The sequence below is a fragment of the Hippocampus guttulatus genome, chromosome 9, assembly GCF_054856545.1.
Source record: "Hippocampus guttulatus isolate MCC_2025c chromosome 9, RoL_Hgut_1.0, whole genome shotgun sequence".
Lineage (NCBI taxonomy): Eukaryota > Metazoa > Chordata > Actinopteri > Syngnathiformes > Syngnathidae > Hippocampus > Hippocampus guttulatus.
This window is the reverse complement of record NC_141269.1, coordinates 8,583,109-8,600,949: the sequence shown is the minus strand read 5'-3', so window position 1 is coordinate 8,600,949 and position 17,841 is coordinate 8,583,109. Positions and strand designations below refer to the sequence as shown.

The 17,841-nt window shown below is 40.6% G+C and overlaps 1 protein-coding gene across 1 annotated transcript; it reads left to right on the top strand.

The window, feature by feature from the left end:
* Positions 1 to 6,936: 6,936 nt before the first annotated feature.
* Positions 6,937 to 16,116, top strand: LOC147200184 (ATP-sensitive inward rectifier potassium channel 12-like). Its single transcript, XM_086120582.1, has 3 exons — positions 6,937 to 7,145; positions 11,494 to 11,667; positions 12,701 to 16,116. The coding sequence occupies exons 2-3, from the start codon at positions 11,576 to 11,578 to the stop codon at positions 14,331 to 14,333; spliced, it is 1,725 nt and encodes a 574-aa protein (XP_085976708.1). The 5' UTR covers positions 6,937 to 7,145; positions 11,494 to 11,575; the 3' UTR covers positions 14,334 to 16,116.
* Positions 16,117 to 17,841: the final 1,725 nt, after the last annotated feature.

Genomic DNA, 17,841 nt, shown 5'->3' with positions numbered 1-17,841 from the left:
TAAATCAGCGGTCACCAAACTACGGCCCTCGGGCCGGATCCGGCCCGCCTCCACATTTGGTCCGGCCCCCCTGAACAATACCAGAGAGTCTTTTGATTTATTTTTCATCTATGTATATTTGTATTTTATCATAAAATTTGGCTTTTGCAATAAAATATTCCTTAGTTATGGACTATTTTTATGATTAACTATTAGCTAGTAACAATTTCATAAACACATACAGTATAACGTGACATTTGTTCCATTCATGCCGTTATCTTGCAACCCCAGAAAAAAAAATCCTAAACCTGTCCCTCTCAAAGAGAACGTAATCATGGCGAAAAGGTGAGGTAAGAGAAAAAAAAATCAGAATCCAGGGAATTTAACCCAAAATGGAGAAACAATTTTTTTTTTCAATGCAAAGAAAAGATTGTCTGTCTCATCTGTCGGTGGCGGTATTCAAAGAATACAATCCGCGGAGACACTATAAATCCCGTCACAACAACAAGTACGATTTTTTGCATGGGCAAATGAGAGCAGACAAACTGTCAACGCTAAAAAGAGGAACGTTAGCTCAGCAAAATACATTTGTACGCCAAGCTCAGCTGAACCATCTGTTCGGGCTAGCTCAACTGATAGCAAGCAGCGGTAAGGAGAGTTTGTCAAGAAATGCATGAATGCTGTCGCGGAGGTGGTGTGTCCTGAGAAGAAAGACGTCTTTAATACCGCGAGTGTATCAAAAAAAGTTATTTGATTTTGTGTGGGTTTCTGGGAAACAATACATTTTTATGTCTAGGTACTCTTGCAGTCACACTTTTGCTGTTACAAACTGACCCTGCCCCTCCATCAGAGAAGCGAAAAGTTATGTGGCCCTCACAGGAAAAAGTTTGGGGACCACTGCTCTAAATTGTCCCTAGGTGTGAGTGTGAGTGCGGATTGTTGTTCGTCTATGTGTGCCCTGTGATTGGCTGGCAACCACTTCAGGTTGTTCCCTGGAGGATAAAGCGGATCAGAAAATGGTTGGATGGATGGATGGATGGATATATACCTGTACCATCAAGTCAAAGAGGCCCAAGTATTGAGGCCACGTTTCCTTTAGGATTTCAGCCACAGGGGGGCATGTCTGTAGAGCATATGACAGGGTGTGCGTGTGCATGAAGCACTTTTTTTTTTTCAACCAAGCTCTCAAGCCCCTGAGGCAAGGACTATAATTAAACATGTTGGCAATAGCAATTAACAGAAAACTATTTTTACTTCATGCTATGTTATGCAATCTCCTTTTATGTAGCAGTTAGCTCAGAAACAACTTCAAACACTACTTAGCTTTTTATGTTACCGCATCCACACAAGTTTTTCTGGAAACAATTTCATCCTTTTGAGGTTTTACTAACACAGTTTGAGTTGAGAAGCAAAATGGCAATATACCCACAACCGTAACCGTAAAATAACTTATAATGCATCTCGGCACATTTTGCTATAGAAAGTCATCAAGTGCCCCCGCATGGAATAATTCAATTTCATTTAATTGGTCCAATAAATATTATTTACTGACTGTAAATCATGTATCTTTGTTCATTTGTCAGTGCCAGTGACCTACTGCGACAGGCCAAAAAATGTGATAGGTGTCATAGAAAGCAAAAGGTGCTAACGATTGCCATTCGACAAAATAGGTGACGGCGTTGTGCAATTATGTCGACTTTGTGTTCAGCTAAATGGGGGCAGATTTCACACTGAGCAAGTACATTTGTGAATAAATTGAGATACTACCATCATTATTTCAGTATTCATACTTTATGTGACTTTTTTTTGTCCGGTGATGTGCCATGAGAATATGCATTGTAAAATGTGTGCCTTGGCTTGATAAAGGTTGGAATACACCACTGGAGACCTTTTGGGGTCAATTGGTCCACCTTGTCAGATTTGTTGGACATGTACGTGGCAGCATAGTCCAAGACCATGCCATTAATATACTCATTTTGTTTCCTACTTAAAAAATATACCGCTTCAAATAATTAATAGAAAGACTTTCCGAGAACACTGTCGTCCAGTATGTGACGTAATAAGCGTGATCTTAAGCGGAGAGGACCTCAGTGGAGAGGTCACACACACTCCTAACCCTGTTGCCACACTCAGCCTCGTCCACCCTTGGGCTGATATTGATCGGGACCAGCGATCATGCTTGGAATCGGACGTCAGTAACTGCAGCTTTCCGTTTTAGTATCCTTTGAACTTGCATATCATACTTCTGAATGGATAATCCATCTTTCAATTAATTTTTTTTAAAAAGGCCCTTTTATGTGTCATATTCTCTGACCCTCGAACATTCTTTTTATCATAGCGACAAGTTGTAAATGTGTCATCGTATACATTTATTCGATCACAACAATTTTATATTTTCTTATAAATGCTTCATAGATCATGAGCTGTATGTTGAGAAAGCAGGACGGCCGATGTCTGAAACGCTTGATGAAGTTACTATCAGTCATCATTTTCTGAAATATAGTATTTTCGTTACAAATCGGTGTTGTCGTTTACAATATTGCTGGCTTGAACCCATCATAATTTTCATCAAGATAGTATGACAAGAGTGTCCATATCAGCATGATTCTGAGAAATTAAAGTGGGATAAATAACACTTTTCAACAAATTTTTACAATTTTGTTTTGAATCCAAGTCGTGAGTCAACTTTTAGTGATGAATCCATGTTGCACAAGCTTTTATAGTTCAAACTCATAGACAGAAAAAATGACGATATCCTCCCCAACAAAATGACGTGTTGTGATGAAATGTTGACGTTTTTTTGAATCGCCATCAAAAATCAGTTTAGGGACACATGAAGCCATCTCTGATCAAAATCTGCTGTTGACAAGTGTAATTGGTGTAAAAGTGTAGACCGTCCAGTGTCTGAGCCTTTTTGCCAAATGCCAAATCTTAAAAAGCATGTTTGTGTCATTTCCAGTAAAGTTACCAAATTAACCTCACAATTTAGCCCAAGTACAAGCAAACACTGTGTTCTCGATGAGACTCGAAATGTGTTTTGCATGATTTGACTTACTAACCACAGCATTAGATACAGCTGTACAGCCAATACAAGAAGTGTGTTGTTTCTTAAATGTCCGGTAAACCCAATTTACCGGTAGCTATATGAGTGTACAAAGTCCGATATACAACTCTCAATATGATGCTGTGACATCCCGCATTAATCCAAACTACAATCATGAAAATAAACATATTCTTAAAACGAATGGGTCGTCATCACATTGTCACTGAAAACTGAAGAGTACTTGATCTTGCTAGTTTGACAAACCCTCTTAGACTGACGACTTTTTTCTGATTCATAATAAGATGAAATCAATCCAACACACACACACACACACACACACACACACACACACACACACACACACACACACACACACACACACGCACACACACAGACACACGCTTCCCGCACGACTCGGCCTGCTTTTCTAAAAACATGTTGACCTGGATGATCTCTCAAAGTGAGTAATTGGCTCTCATGACATTTGAGCTTGGGAGTCATCAAGCGGGGCCACAGAGACAAAAAATACACCAACACGCCTCATCATCTGCCTATGAAATCTAAAAATGGAATAAAGAGGAGAGTTACCATGATGCTGTTGAGGGTTTGGGGTGGTTAATTCAAGAACTGACCTTCTTTGTGTCTGGAAGATGAAGCCATTATGTGTCCAAGTCAAGATTATTATAGTTAACGAAAACAAACAAAATAACAAGAACTCACTTCTCAATACAATACCAATAAATATTATTGGGGGAAAAAAGAGGATTCAAGCTGTTTATTGCCATTCTCGGCTTCTGTCAAAGTAAACATAAAACAAAGTTGTGTTTTCAAACCAACTACAAAGGCAATGTTGTAACTTGTTACCCTCTAAACAACGGATATCTGAACATAAAATGTGCAGCAACACAACTTGAAAGATAAAAAGAAAATGATGTTCACAGCTATAGTTCAGAAACTAAAATGTTCTCTACTAAAATGTGTTCAAAAGGAAATCTTTAAAAAGACTTTATTCAGTTTTTTCATAATTTTTTGATTGAACAGGTCTGGAGCTAATCAGCCTTGGGTGTGGTCAGTGAAAGTACATTTTCACACGGCCCCAAATAGCTTTGAATAGTTATTTTTTCTTCCTTTTAATAAATAACATCACCTGACCGCTTTTGTGTTAACCTGGGTTATCCTTGCATAGCATTTGTTTGATGATCGAAAACATTAACATGATTTTCTCAATTTTCTCACAAAAACTTCTTGCTGCGTATTAAAATCTGGGCCTGTTTAATTGAACACAAAGTTGTTCTTATCCATGAATGTCAATAGCTGGAAACACAGGATAATTGTATCTTCTGACATTTATTGGCTGAGCGTTTAATTGTTCTGCCTGTCACCATACGTCACTGGCATAGATGGATGAACAAAGGATGAATGCGTCTTTGTTCATCCTTTGTCGTAAATAAATAAATGTTGGACCGAATAACTGAAAATTGATAATTTACCACAGCACGCAAGATCTCTTGTGGCAGTCTTTGAAGCAGACACCGGTTATGAATCCCTGGACGAATCCACCACCTTGTCTCATCTATCTGTTGATATCTATTTAACAGTCCAACAACCGACCACCTTGTTTTGTCCCCAGACACATTTTTTGGTTTCCTATTGCTATTCTACCAACTGCAAGGCTATAACAAGGTAAATTTGGCTCGCCTTTTTATTAGACAGGCTCCCTTTCATTGATATGCTTCTCCCATAACAGTATGTTGTATCAACAACGAATGTAATAACGTGCAACCCACTTTAAGTGTTGCGCATGTTTTGGACTAGCTGATTGTAAAACAACGTGCCCATAAATCATCAAGCTGCGAAAGAAACAGTCACAACTTTTGGCTTTATTCAAACGTGTTTCTTGGACATCGTGTTCCTCGGACGGCGAGTTCATCTCAGCCCACTCATTCCTTTTGTCAGCCCACGCCGACGAACCACCGAACTCCGACCCTCAGCCCACGCTTCTGGGCGCCGCAATATAGAATCCTCCTACACACCTAAACCCCAACTTGTTGCACCAAACAAAAAAGAATGCAGTTTTAAAAATAAACTGCGCGGCGGGAGGGTATGTGTATTTATATGTGTGAGAACGGCGAAGATACCGTTCCCATGGAAACTACAAAGTTTGGTCTGATTTGCAATGATGTTTCAAAGAAAGGCATAGCCTCAAAGCAACGTGTACACACAGTACTGTTCTTGACATGGGCTAATCAATTTGTTTATTTGTTATCTTTTTTTTTTTTTGTCACAGAGGTGGTGTGGTTTTAGAAACAGCCAAAGGACATCGAAAGCCATGAATAGGGTTGCTATGAAGATTGTTGCTGTCTCACTCCCCGAAAAGGTCACACACTTTCACTTGCAAACCATTTTAAGAGTTGTGTCATTACCACACAAATAACCGTTATATAACCTCTTTTAATCAGCACATAATGACAACTAACTTAATCACTCCTTTTGGCAGCGGCCTGCATTTGAGGTCGGCTTGGGTAGGATCACTGCCGTAAAGCAATAGCTTCTGTGCAGTTATCTTGAATGTTTAGGACAATCGAAGAACGCTCAACCCCCAAATTTTTCTTTACAATGACATGTTCTAAGTGCCTTCACTCGTCTAAACACTGCATTCTGATGAATATTGCATTTAAGGAATGTGAATTAAGGAGCAAAATGCACCCATTTTTAGTTATCTCAGAGGGCGGCCATTTTGCCAAAATCTGTCAACTGAAAATGACATCACAGTTGCTGAGGGCTCAGGTACTGATCAATCACGGCTCTACTGTTTCCTGAAGTTGAGCAAGGATTGGTTGTTACCTGAGCCTTGAGCGACTGTGATGTCATTTTCATTCGACAGTCAGTGGTAAAATGGGTGCCCACTGAAATGGACAAAAACGGGTGGATTTGACTGTTTAACTCATATTCTACAAAGGCAATATTAATCAGAACCCTGTGTATAGACTAGCGGAGGTGCATCAAAAATCTTATTTTAAGACAGCTTTTGAGTTGACTTCTCCTTTAATGTTTTTTTAATTGAAGTTTGAAATGACTTCCTGAATTAGTTGCTCACTTCCTCTGTAGTTACCCTTCAAGGACTAGCTAACTGATGAGACCAAAATTAACCAAGATTAAATTTACTTCTTTTTATAGTGTTAGTATTAGTGGTGTTTATTTGTTGGGGGTTTCCCCCTTGTAAAATCTTATTATTTATTTGATCTTTAGTCTTGAAAAATTTCAGATTTTTTTTTCTTATTATATTTCAACTGTATTCTTGTAAATCCTACGGTGTTGTTTTCTGCAAAATATCACAACTTTGTCATAAACGTTTTTTTCTTTCTCCCCCCTCGCAAAATGATTTTGTGTATAAGAGAGTTTTTCACATGACAATTGGACTTTATTATTGGATTTTTTATTTTTTTTGTAATACTAAAGTTTTGGGAATTCAGTCTCTTTCTTGTTTATGTTTAGGTCTATTATGCACCCGTGTTTTAATGTTGTTTTATGGCTTTGGGTGGTACTTGGTACAAATGTTCGAGAATCAGTGGTATAGATAATGGAGGGATGCTATACCAATGATGCTGGAAAGTAAAAAAAAAACAAAAGCATTTAGGTGTATACATTCAGAAATTTTGTGACATTCCAAATTATTAGGAAGTCTGACTTCGCTAAAGGCTAAATCACAGCATATTTCTACACATTGGGGGAAAAAAAGCAATAGCAAATATAAATAGGAAGATAATCAGACCTCTCTCTCTTTCCCACACCATTACACACACACACACACACACACACACACACACACACACACACACACACACGCACACAGGCACACAGGCACACAGGCACACAGGCACACAGGCACACAGGCAAGCACAGATCGAGGCAGATGCACAAGCGAGGCAGCAGTGAAACGCTTCACCGCAATGGAGCAACGATGACCAAGTTCAGATTGGACACATTTACAAGTTTGTGCAAGACAAAGCACACAGAAAAAAAGTGGCGTAAATATTGGAGGGTGGCGCGAAGTGAGCGGTGACTTGACTCAGCATGAATCCAACGACAATCTTCGATTGATTCCCACTGCCGGAAAACCAAGGTGAGTGTCATAATTTAGTTGGACGATGGTTCATTTAAAATATGACCAACATGCCGATGACATGTAGTTTGCTTTGATTATATCTTGCCTAGTTGATGCATTCAATTCACTTTTGCGCTAAATACAAAAATATAAAACCGTTTTGAATCTCTATTCAAACTCAAATAAGAAAACTCAAATGCTCAGAAACACATGGATCGATAGTTCAACAAAACGTTCATCTGGCTGAGTAAGTCGACTGTAAAACATGTGGCCGGTGTAAACAGAGTGAGGGGAAAATAATCTGAATGGCCAAAATCATTTTCCAGTTTAGGGAAGAGTTGGGGCCCCAACCACTCCCCCACCCTCTTCGCGCCTGTCGATCGTTCCCGCAGGCCGTGCATCGATTTTCAGCACCGGACAGCTCCTGTGGCCCCAATCAGGCCCACATACGTCACACATGCTGCTTCTGTCTGCAAGCTGCCCCATCATCACTTGCGCCCGCATACTTTGAACCATTGATTGCAGTCGATGACGGAAATTCCCTTGTAATTTTCAACTTGTGTTATGTCAGTTCTGGAACTTTCAGGCAAGGATCCTAATGATTTGCCCGTGTCGGGAAAATGTACTTGAACCGAAAAAGTCTTCCAATTTATGGAGCCTGGCAAAAATCTATTTTTCTTGAATGATTTGTTTAAACATATACAGTAGTACGATTGTGTTTATACAGCACTGAATCAGCATGCAATGTTACAAACTTTTTTTTTTTTTTAACATACCAGATTTGGATTGGAAGAGTTCTAATGCTCGACTTTCTTTACCCATAAAGTATTCTGATGTTCAAGTGGCATACGTGCATCTTGGACCAGAACACTAAAAATCATTGAAACTGCTTTCAAAGTCACAATTTGATTGCATAGTTTACAGCACATGTAATGTACCTGCAATAGAATTTAGAAGAAGAAATGCACACAACAAAGGGAAACTAAGATTGTATTTATGAGATCACATCGTTAGTTTAGAGTACTGTCATTTAATTGTCAGCTGTACCCGTCGTAGAGACGAAACAAAGGACATGATATTATTCTGTTTATTATATCGTATGTTATTATTTTTTATTGTTTTCAGAATTTGATCTATTGTTGAGGTCATACTCTGGCTTTTTAAGAGAACCACAGTGTTGCATAAAGTGATCAAAATACTTTGTATTTTCATCATCCTTTTGAACACATTGCGGTTTTTTTCACACTTTCATTCTCTCCTTTTCTTTCTTTAGTAAATACCATTAGGTCCAGTAACGTGCTTTGATGTCATAATCTCTTCATCTTAATCTCTATTGTCTTCTTCCCCCCTTACACTTTGTACAAATCTGTCAACATCTCACTTTTCTGATGAAGACTCTTTCCCTCATACATTTTTTCTGTCCTTTATGTCCTCTCTTCTCATTATTTATCCCTCCGATCACATCATTAGATCACAGATGATATTGGATAGTTCAGATCGGGTCTCGCGGCAACCACCTTTCATATTGTTGTTTGGACTGAGAGATTATGAGGCCTAGTAATCTGGTATTTGACCGGGGCTTTCGCCATCTTTTGCCTTGCATGAGATTACGTTGGTTTCGCTGACATTTTTGAATAAGGCTGACGTCAAGCATGAGGGATTTCTCCCGATGAATCTTGATTAGGTCACGTGGTTGCCGATTCATGTCATGTGCTGCAATTTCACTTCTGTCGGTTTGCTCACTCACTACTTGGTTTGAATGGATACTGTCAGACAGCTTTTATTTTTGCAGTCGTTTGCTGTGCTCTAGAACTATTTGTAATATTTTACCCTGACGACGACCAATTTACAAGAGCTCATTTCTCCAAACTACATAATTAGCATATTGTTAAATCAATCAAACTGAGTATCATTACATTTGGCTGAAATGTTTACCCCCTTTTGAGATGCAAAAGGTATTTAATCAAGTGTCCAAAAAGAGTTCCTACACTCCAAATGAGTAAACCAAGGAGACAAACGCACCCAAAACACTAGGATTTCGCCTCATCAATGGAAGACGACTGTTACTATGGCAACCACTAATTGCTAAAATCCCCCTGGGATCATGTCGGCAGAGATATCAGCTTCATTGCCCATGCTGAAGCAACAAATTTTATTTGGCCAAAGTATCTGAACATTTCTCTAAAAATATGCAGATAGGGAAAGCGCAAAATGTCTCGTCCCGAATTGAATTGAATTTATTATCACAGTGATAAAGTAAATCGTAAATTGAACAAAGTTTAGCTTATTGTGAATAACGATGACATATTCACTGTGTTTTTGTTCATTAGCGGCACGATAGCTAGACAAAAATAAAGCAAACATATCTGAATCTAGTTGGCTAATTTGAGTTTTGCATTCAGGGAAAATTGGATTTTTTTGTTTTTTGTGATTGGCACTGTAAATAGTATACAAAACTTTTCTTTCCATGGCCGCAGTAAATAGTATCATAAAATGCAACACTTGATCAGAGGTGAACTTGCATTAACACGGTGACTGTCAAGCCAAGCAGTTGATGTGTGACTTGTGCACTTGCGTGTTGCTTACGGAGCCGCTCGTCTTTAAGAACTTTGTCAGGAAAAAGGCTGAGCTTTCATTCAGAGGACATTTTCCTCCAGATGCCGGAGTCGTCGCGCTGACGTCATCCTCCTTTTTCGGGATTATCCAGTTGAAAATCACTCGGGATCCGGCCAATCAGCCTCCGGTTGGCGACATCTGTCCTTGGTGCAACAACAGGGAAAGAAGTCTGGGAGATTGTCACACACATTACATGACACTAAATCCCATCAAGATGTGTACTTGAGAGTCTTTGAATGCTTCCGCAAGTATCGGAGACTGTTTGTTGTTGATTCCGCACGGTATCGAACAAAGGTTTTTAAACTGCAGTCGTTGGAAATATTCCCAAGACCATCCATTATTTTGCTTGAACACAACGCACTCACGTCAAAGTGATTCACAAACCAACGGTGCCCTTTCGGATTGCATGCGATTGACCCGCTATTGGTTATGCAACACGGTGCTTTTTGGTTCTGCTGCTTCTGACATAATAAGCCCAGCAAAATCACCCTACAACCTTGTCATCTGGCCAACCAGCAGATCAATTGTTCCTCTAACAGTAAATTACCACTGATATATGTCTTTTTTAGACCTTTGTCCCCACCGATGCCCGTCTGGTTTTCCACCCCTGGTTGGCCTGAAGCTCCCGAAGGCAAACCGCTAGAAAGAACCTGATCAATAAGCTTTCATTACGCAAAACTGTCTGTCCCGTGCATTAGGGCAAGGCCAAATGCTTGATTTTTGTCATTTGATTGAAGGTTTGGATATTTTGGAAACCATCAAAAGTCAGGCACCAACCGGATTTTTCTTCATTTTAAAAAGTAACCAATTTCATGTTGCTCGAACAATTTCACTCACTTTTTACAAATCCTACTAAATTCTCATAAGACCAGAGTGAGTAAGTTGCAAGGTTATTATAACCTAAAACTGATCAAATAACTAACACCAAAGTTGAAAAAACAATTTCCGTTTACAAAATAAAATACAGTCAAAAAATGAAAAGGATCTGAAACTTCCTATTACGTTTAAAAAGGTCACTAAAACTAACTATAATTAGAGCAAAACTGTCTTTCATTTTCGTCTTTGTCACTTATGTCATACATGAGCTTTCAGGGTACATGCGCTATTTTTGTAGGTCCTTATAGAAGGAGGAAGGTCAAACAATCATTTGAGAACTGTAGTTTAATTTACTTTCTTACACAATACCCATTGTGACCTTTTGTTTAATCTTAAACTCAACAAATACGCCATATATTAAAAAAAAAAAATCTAATCTAATTAGAACCAAATTAATATGAACTAACCTGAGATTGGATTTGTAGAGGGCGGCCATTTTGCCAGTTCCTGTCGACAGAAAATGACATCACAGTTGCAACGCGCAACCAATCATGGCTCAGCTTCATAAAACAGGTGAGCCGTGATTGGTCTTTCCCAGAGCCCGCAGCAGCTATGATGTCATTTTCAGATGACATAAATTGGCAATATGGCCGCCTCCTGAGTGGATTTCGCTGTTTAACTCATGTTCCACAAACACAACACGAATCAGAATGGCGTGCTGAGACTCGTGGAGGCGCATGACTTCCCCTTTAATTAAAAAAAAGCATAAGTCAAAACAAAATAAAACCTAACGATTTGAAAAATCCCAAACTATTACACTATAACCCTGGTATGTTGTGCTAAATTGTGTTTTACTTGTGTAATCAAAAATGAATGTCTTTTGTGCAATACGTTCTCTCGGGTCACACTTTTTCTGCGTTCTTTTTGTTCTCAGAAAATGTCATGAGAAGACGCTGGTCACAAATGCCAGACCGGCCTGAGCTCATACTGCATCTCAGTCCGGCAACAGTATTTTCATGGTTGGAACTGCCCGTCCCAACCTTCATTACTGCCCTTGCAGACATAGACTGATGATCACCATTGCCATGGGAGCAGTGCGAGTCAACAGGTACGATACAGGAAATGTGCAGTACATACCAAACTTGAAAAAGTAGACCGGGGACTGTTATAGCTCTAATATATTCTTTAACCTTTTCTAAGATGTAGAGTAGGGGCTTCTACAAGATACGAGAGTTATTTTGTCTTTCTGTAGAACAGTTCAGAGGGTTTCCATGCAAAAATTAGGTTGCATAACACTAGAAGGCATGCTCAGAAATGGAATTATTCTATAGTTGTGGACTTGAAACATTTTTCATACAAATATTGACTGTAGTTATGAGTCTACTACTGGATGGAGTTGGAAATAGAGGTTACGGGGCCGTAGGAACAGAGCTCTGTTGTCGATGATAGCGGATGATAGTGGAAAGATGCATGTGACACTCACAACCGTGAATGTATAGTTCAGCAGGGATCTTTCATCTCGTTTGATTGGCTGGAAAGTCATGACGTGACACCGTGCTACTCCAGTGTGGGTGTTGGGAATGCAAATTACAAAGTAGGCATGACCTGTGACATACAGCGGGCTTTTCACTACAGATCAATCTGATGAATGTGATGGTTCATTGCCCCCACTTGGACCCAGCGCAAACAGATGATGTGATGGTGAAAAGAGAAATTAAAGTCCTTACCGGTACCCAGTTTTTATCCGAAACAGAACCCAAATGTTATTGGTTTTTCCTTTGCCCACGTGACACCCTTCAAAAAGAGTTTTTTGCAAATGGGTTTTAGAATAACCAAGCAAACAAAGTTAAGCCACACTTGATTGCAGACGTTCGTTGGTCTCTGGCAGTTTTTCTTTCTTCGGGTCAGCAGCAGGAGCATTGAGACGGGTAACCGAAAATGTAAAATTTGATTGTCAAGCTTCGATGCCCAACCCAAGCTGGGATGTACTTTAGCTTCCCTTATGACAGGATAGGCTGTTAGAAAGGGATGGATGAATCCCATGTGTTTAACTTGTCAGGCTTGGCAACACAACCGAAACTTTGGGCGAGACTGGAAGACATTCAGTGTTCACAAGGACACACTCTTCTTCTGTTTTCCAGATACAGCATTGTTTCCACAGACGAAGATGCCCTGAAGATCTCAGCCTTGGGCCTCCACAATGGCCACAGTCCTCTGACTCAGCAGACCCTGACCGGGTCGCGCATGCAGGCCGAGGATGAAGGAGCAGGAAAATATCCTGCAGGCGAAGAAGAACGGGGGGCTCTGTCTCTGAGAGTGACGGATGACTCAATTGTCCACAACAGCTGCCAGGCTTCGCCGTCGTGCCGACACGCCGGCGTCGACCTGGGCACCGGTCGTTTGCGCAGCCGATTTGTGAAGAAGAACGGCCAGTGTAACGTGGTCTTTGATAACATGGAGGATAAGCAACGTCGCTACCTGGCTGACATTTTTACCACCTGTGTGGACATACGCTGGCGTTACCTACTGCTCATCTTCACCGCCACTTTCCTTTTGTCTTGGTTGTTTTTTGGTCTGGTCTTCTGGGGAGTGGCGCTGGCTCATGGAGACTTTGACCTTCACTTCCCTGTGAAGGAAGGAGACTCCCAGAGCAAGGCAGAGGACAGGCAGGACAAGTGGCGCCCCTGTATCCTGCACATCCAGGGCTTTATCGGGGCCTTCCTCTTCTCCATAGAAACACAAACTACCATTGGGTATGGCTTTCGCTGTGTCACCGAAGAATGCCCAGTGGCTGTGGTGACCGTGGTGGTGCAGTCCATCGTGGGCTGTATTATTGACTCCTTCATGATAGGCACCATCATGGCCAAGATGGTGCGTCCCAAGAAACGGGCTCAGACTCTGCTCTTCTCACATCACGCCGTCATCGCCTTGCGAGACGGGAAGCTGTGCCTCATGTGGCGTCTGGGGAATATGCGGAAGAGCCACATTGTGGAAGCGCATGTGCGTGCCCAGCTCATTAAGCCCAAAGTGACGGCAGAGGGCGAGTATCTTCCTTTGGAGCAGACGGACATTGACGTCGGCTACGATGACGGTCTGGATCGGTTGTTTCTAGTCTCGCCACTTGTGGTGGTACACGAGATCAACAAGACCAGTCCTCTGTATGACCTGAGCTGTGCCGACCTTCAGAAGGAAGACTTTGAGATTGTGGTCATCCTGGAAGGCATGGTTGAGGCCACGGCGATGACCACTCAAGCCCGTAGCTCCTATTTGGCGAAGGAGATCTTGTGGGGTCACCGCTTTGAACCGGTGGTCTTTGAGAAGGGGAACCGCTACCACGTGGACTACTCTCGCTTCCACAAGACATACGAAGTGCCAACAACACCACACTGCAGTGCCAGGGAGCTCAGTCAAAAGGAAGACAACGGACGGCCACCCTCATCCTCCACTTCCAGTTTCTCGCGGTCCCCATCCCCCTTTGCTCCGAGGGCAGCCCGCCACCTCCTCGCCCTCCACTCCCCGAGCGCTTTCTGTTATGAGAATGAGGTTGCACTTTGTTGTGGAGACGATGAAGAGGAAGGGGAGGCAGGCAGCCTGGGGATTAAATGTGAAAGAGCAGCAAGTTTGCAAGATGACCTTCCCGTGGGCTTTAAGGAGACATTCGAAAAGGAGCAGATGCTCGAGATGCTATGCGTGCTGGAGACCGAGAACCAGATCGCTCTGGACAAACTGCAGCCCGGTCTACCTTTATACATCAGTCGGGAATCTGGAGTCTGAAGAGGCAAGCGAAAGGCCAACATTCCCTTTGAGCGTGTCCAACCAAAGCATTGCACTAATGGTGAATTCAAGAGTCAATTCACTTTTTGAACATGTGATGACAAGAAAAAATAGTTTTTACAGGTGTGGTATCAGCTTGTGTCTCGGTTAGCTCTGGTTTCTGGAATTGTACATTTTCATCGGCATTGATCAACTGAGGCATTGATTAACCTCCATCACCAAGCTCATCTGAAAGACTTCCTTGTTTTGATCTCTGATGGAATCAAGCTTTTGTTCTTGATTTCAAAATTTTATTTTATTTTATGTAAATACAGTGTGATTTTATTTCAATATGGAACGGATCAATTTAATTCAGATTCATAAATCAGATACAGATGCTAGAAATATGACATGTTAGGGTGCTATCACACCTGTAGTTCACTTTCTCCTGTGCAAATCAGTCACTGGGTTTGTAATCTTGGTCATTAGTTTCCCTCCTTTTCAGTTACTCGTCATAAGGTAAAAAAACAAAAAAACAAAAAACGATCAAAACGACCTGAAATACATCACGACAAACCGAGTGTCTTCAACCAAGTTATTTTTGTTCAGTGGCAGGCACAGGGTTCTAAACAGGAACATGATTTGGTGTATGTGCTGAATACATTTAACAAGCTCTAATTGAGTCACCGTTACCAAGCCATGCCAGAGTTTGTATTGTCCATTTAGAATATTTGAGAAAAGGAACCACACTGAGGGGTAAGGGAACAAACTTGAGTTTGTTTAAAACTGACCAATGGTGCTCAGTTGAAAGCAACTATCATCAGGAACTACATTGTATGTGTTTTGGCTGACAAAATCAGACATTTTTGATATGAGTGGTCCACCCATTTCTAGTGGTCTCTGCTTGTTTGGCATCAATGGTATCATTGATATATGATCAAACGAAATCACACCAGAATTCATTTTTAATGGAACGAAACCGACAGCTAGTTTGTGTTCAAGTGAGAGCACATTCTTAAAGGAAGCATGAAGCATGTATTCTCACTGCTTAAATCTAGTTTTTTTTCTTTTAACATTACAAAAAGGAGATGTCATAATTTGCAACAGCAGAAAAAAAAATTACGAGTTAAGAAGTCAACCCCCAAATTTTCTTTTCAATAATATGTTCTAAGTTGCTCACCTGTTTTCTGAAACGGAGCCATAATTGGTTGTTACCTGAGCTCGGCGCAACTGTGACCTCATTGTCACTCAACAGCAGGTGGCAAAATGGCCACCCCCTGAGATGGACAAAAACAGGTGGATTTTACTGCTTAACTCATATTCCACAAATGCAAAATTAATGAATGCCACGTTTAGACTAATAAAGGTGCATAGAACATATTGTGAAGTAAATTTTTGTGTTGACTTCCCCTTTAAGATAGAATTCAAGTAACTTTAAAACATGTACTGTACAGAAGAGGAAAATGCACTTTATTCTTCTTTTATCAGTAGATACAAACACAGTGTGTTGTTTTGTATGATTAAACACCTAATAAAAACAGTATTTACTGTTGCATTATAATTATACGGCTTGTCCTTGCTTGCACATTTTGCACACCACACTTTCTTACAGGTGGAAGGCTTCACTTTACCATTTGTGTCCGCTTTTTGACTTTCGGTTTGTTTGAAAAATGATTGAATCTGGGCAAGCAGTGAAGTGCGAGTGCAAGATTTGTTGTGACATGTGAAATATTGAAAATCAATCCACACATTATTATAGTACAGCATTTTGTTCAATGCAGTGCTTTCTCCTGGTGATGGAATAAAGTGAATAAAGTATTAAAATAGATGTTTTGTAATATACAAGTGAAAGCGTTCTTTTTCTTCAAGTCAATCACCAAAAAGATATATCTATAATACCACCTTATATGTAAAGTTTGTCCATAGACACCAAAAGCTGTCAATGGCTAACTTAGCTTGCTAGCTACCTACCACTTATCAAGGGATTTAGAAAACAAATTTCAAGAATTAGACATGCCTCTACTGTAAAAATTGAGGGGGATGGTGTGGGGAAGTACTGTAAATTTTAAGACTACAGTACTTGAAAATATAAGGGTACCTCAGAAAGTGAATCGACACTGAATGTCCTCTCGCTAAGCACGTAAGCGTTTCTAAGTAGCTTGCTGTCGATATTACACTGTGTGTGTGTGTGGAGTGGGGGGATGGGGTGGGGGGGGGGGTGTGTGTAAAGCTTTACTTTATGCTGTGGGTTTTTAATGATTGTTACTTAAAATATTACCGGTAATTCATTCATTGTACTTTAAGAAATTATATTCATTACATCTCTGAAGTGATGTTATTAGATAAGATAATATAAGAAGACCTTTATTTGTCCCACAATGGATAAATTCCCACTTAGGCCTGTCTTTTTGTTACATTGTTACATTTGTGCCTACATCCGCAATCTTCTGAATATTTATTTGTTTCTTTTTGCACTTTTTACTGTGAGAAATGCCAAAAAGCATATTCTGTTTAGCCAATTGGGTCATGAGTATTAGAATTAGGGGCAACGCAAAACAGCGGTACGCACATCCAACTCACAGTCGAGAGGATTTGAGTTCAAATCTCAGGTCTGGCCTTTCTGTGTGGAGTTTGCATTGTTCTCTCTGTGCTTGCTTCAGTTTTCTTCTTCACATATTACAAAAACGCGCAAGTTAGGCTAATGAAATGGTCCATAGGTGAGAATGTCAGTGTGAATGGATGTTTGTGTACATGTACAATGAGATTGGCTGGCGACCAGTGCATGCTGTGCCTCTTGCCCAAAGTCAACTGGGATAGCCTCCCATTTACCTATACTAATGAGGACAAGCACATAAAAATGAATGCATAGAATCAGAGGCGTCTTTTCATCAAATTTCTATTTACATTTCAAAAAGATCATATTAATTTTTTAAAACATCTACCATTTTGCTGAAGACTTCACGTTTGGTTTTAGATAAAATACAGTACATCATTTCATGAACTCTGTTGCTAGGAAACCACAACACAACATGGTATATAATAAAATGCTGCTGACGCTTATGTGTAAATTGTATCCAAAAGAAACCAGGGCAGTTCAGCTCTGGAGGCCCCCAAACCAGGTTGGCATGATTAGGATAAGGACAAAGAACCAAAATAACAAATTAAGATAGATATGACAAACAAGTGCAGTCATATAACCCCTTACCCATTTTGCCTGAGGTAAAAGATGAAAATGGAGCAAAGATGATTGAATACATGAACAAAGTGGGATGAGGAAGATCACAGGAAGGGCAGGTGACACGCGGTGGGAAAAAACATTCATTCATTCAATCATCTTCCGAACCGCTTCATCCTCATTAGGGTCGCGGGGGGTGCTGGAGCCTATCCCAGCTGTCTTCGGGCAGTAGGCAGGGGACACCCTGAATTGGTTGCCAGCCAATCGCAGGGCACACAGAGACAAACAACCATGCACGCCCGCACTCACACCTAAGGACAATTTAGAGTGTTCAATCAGCCTGCCATGCATGTT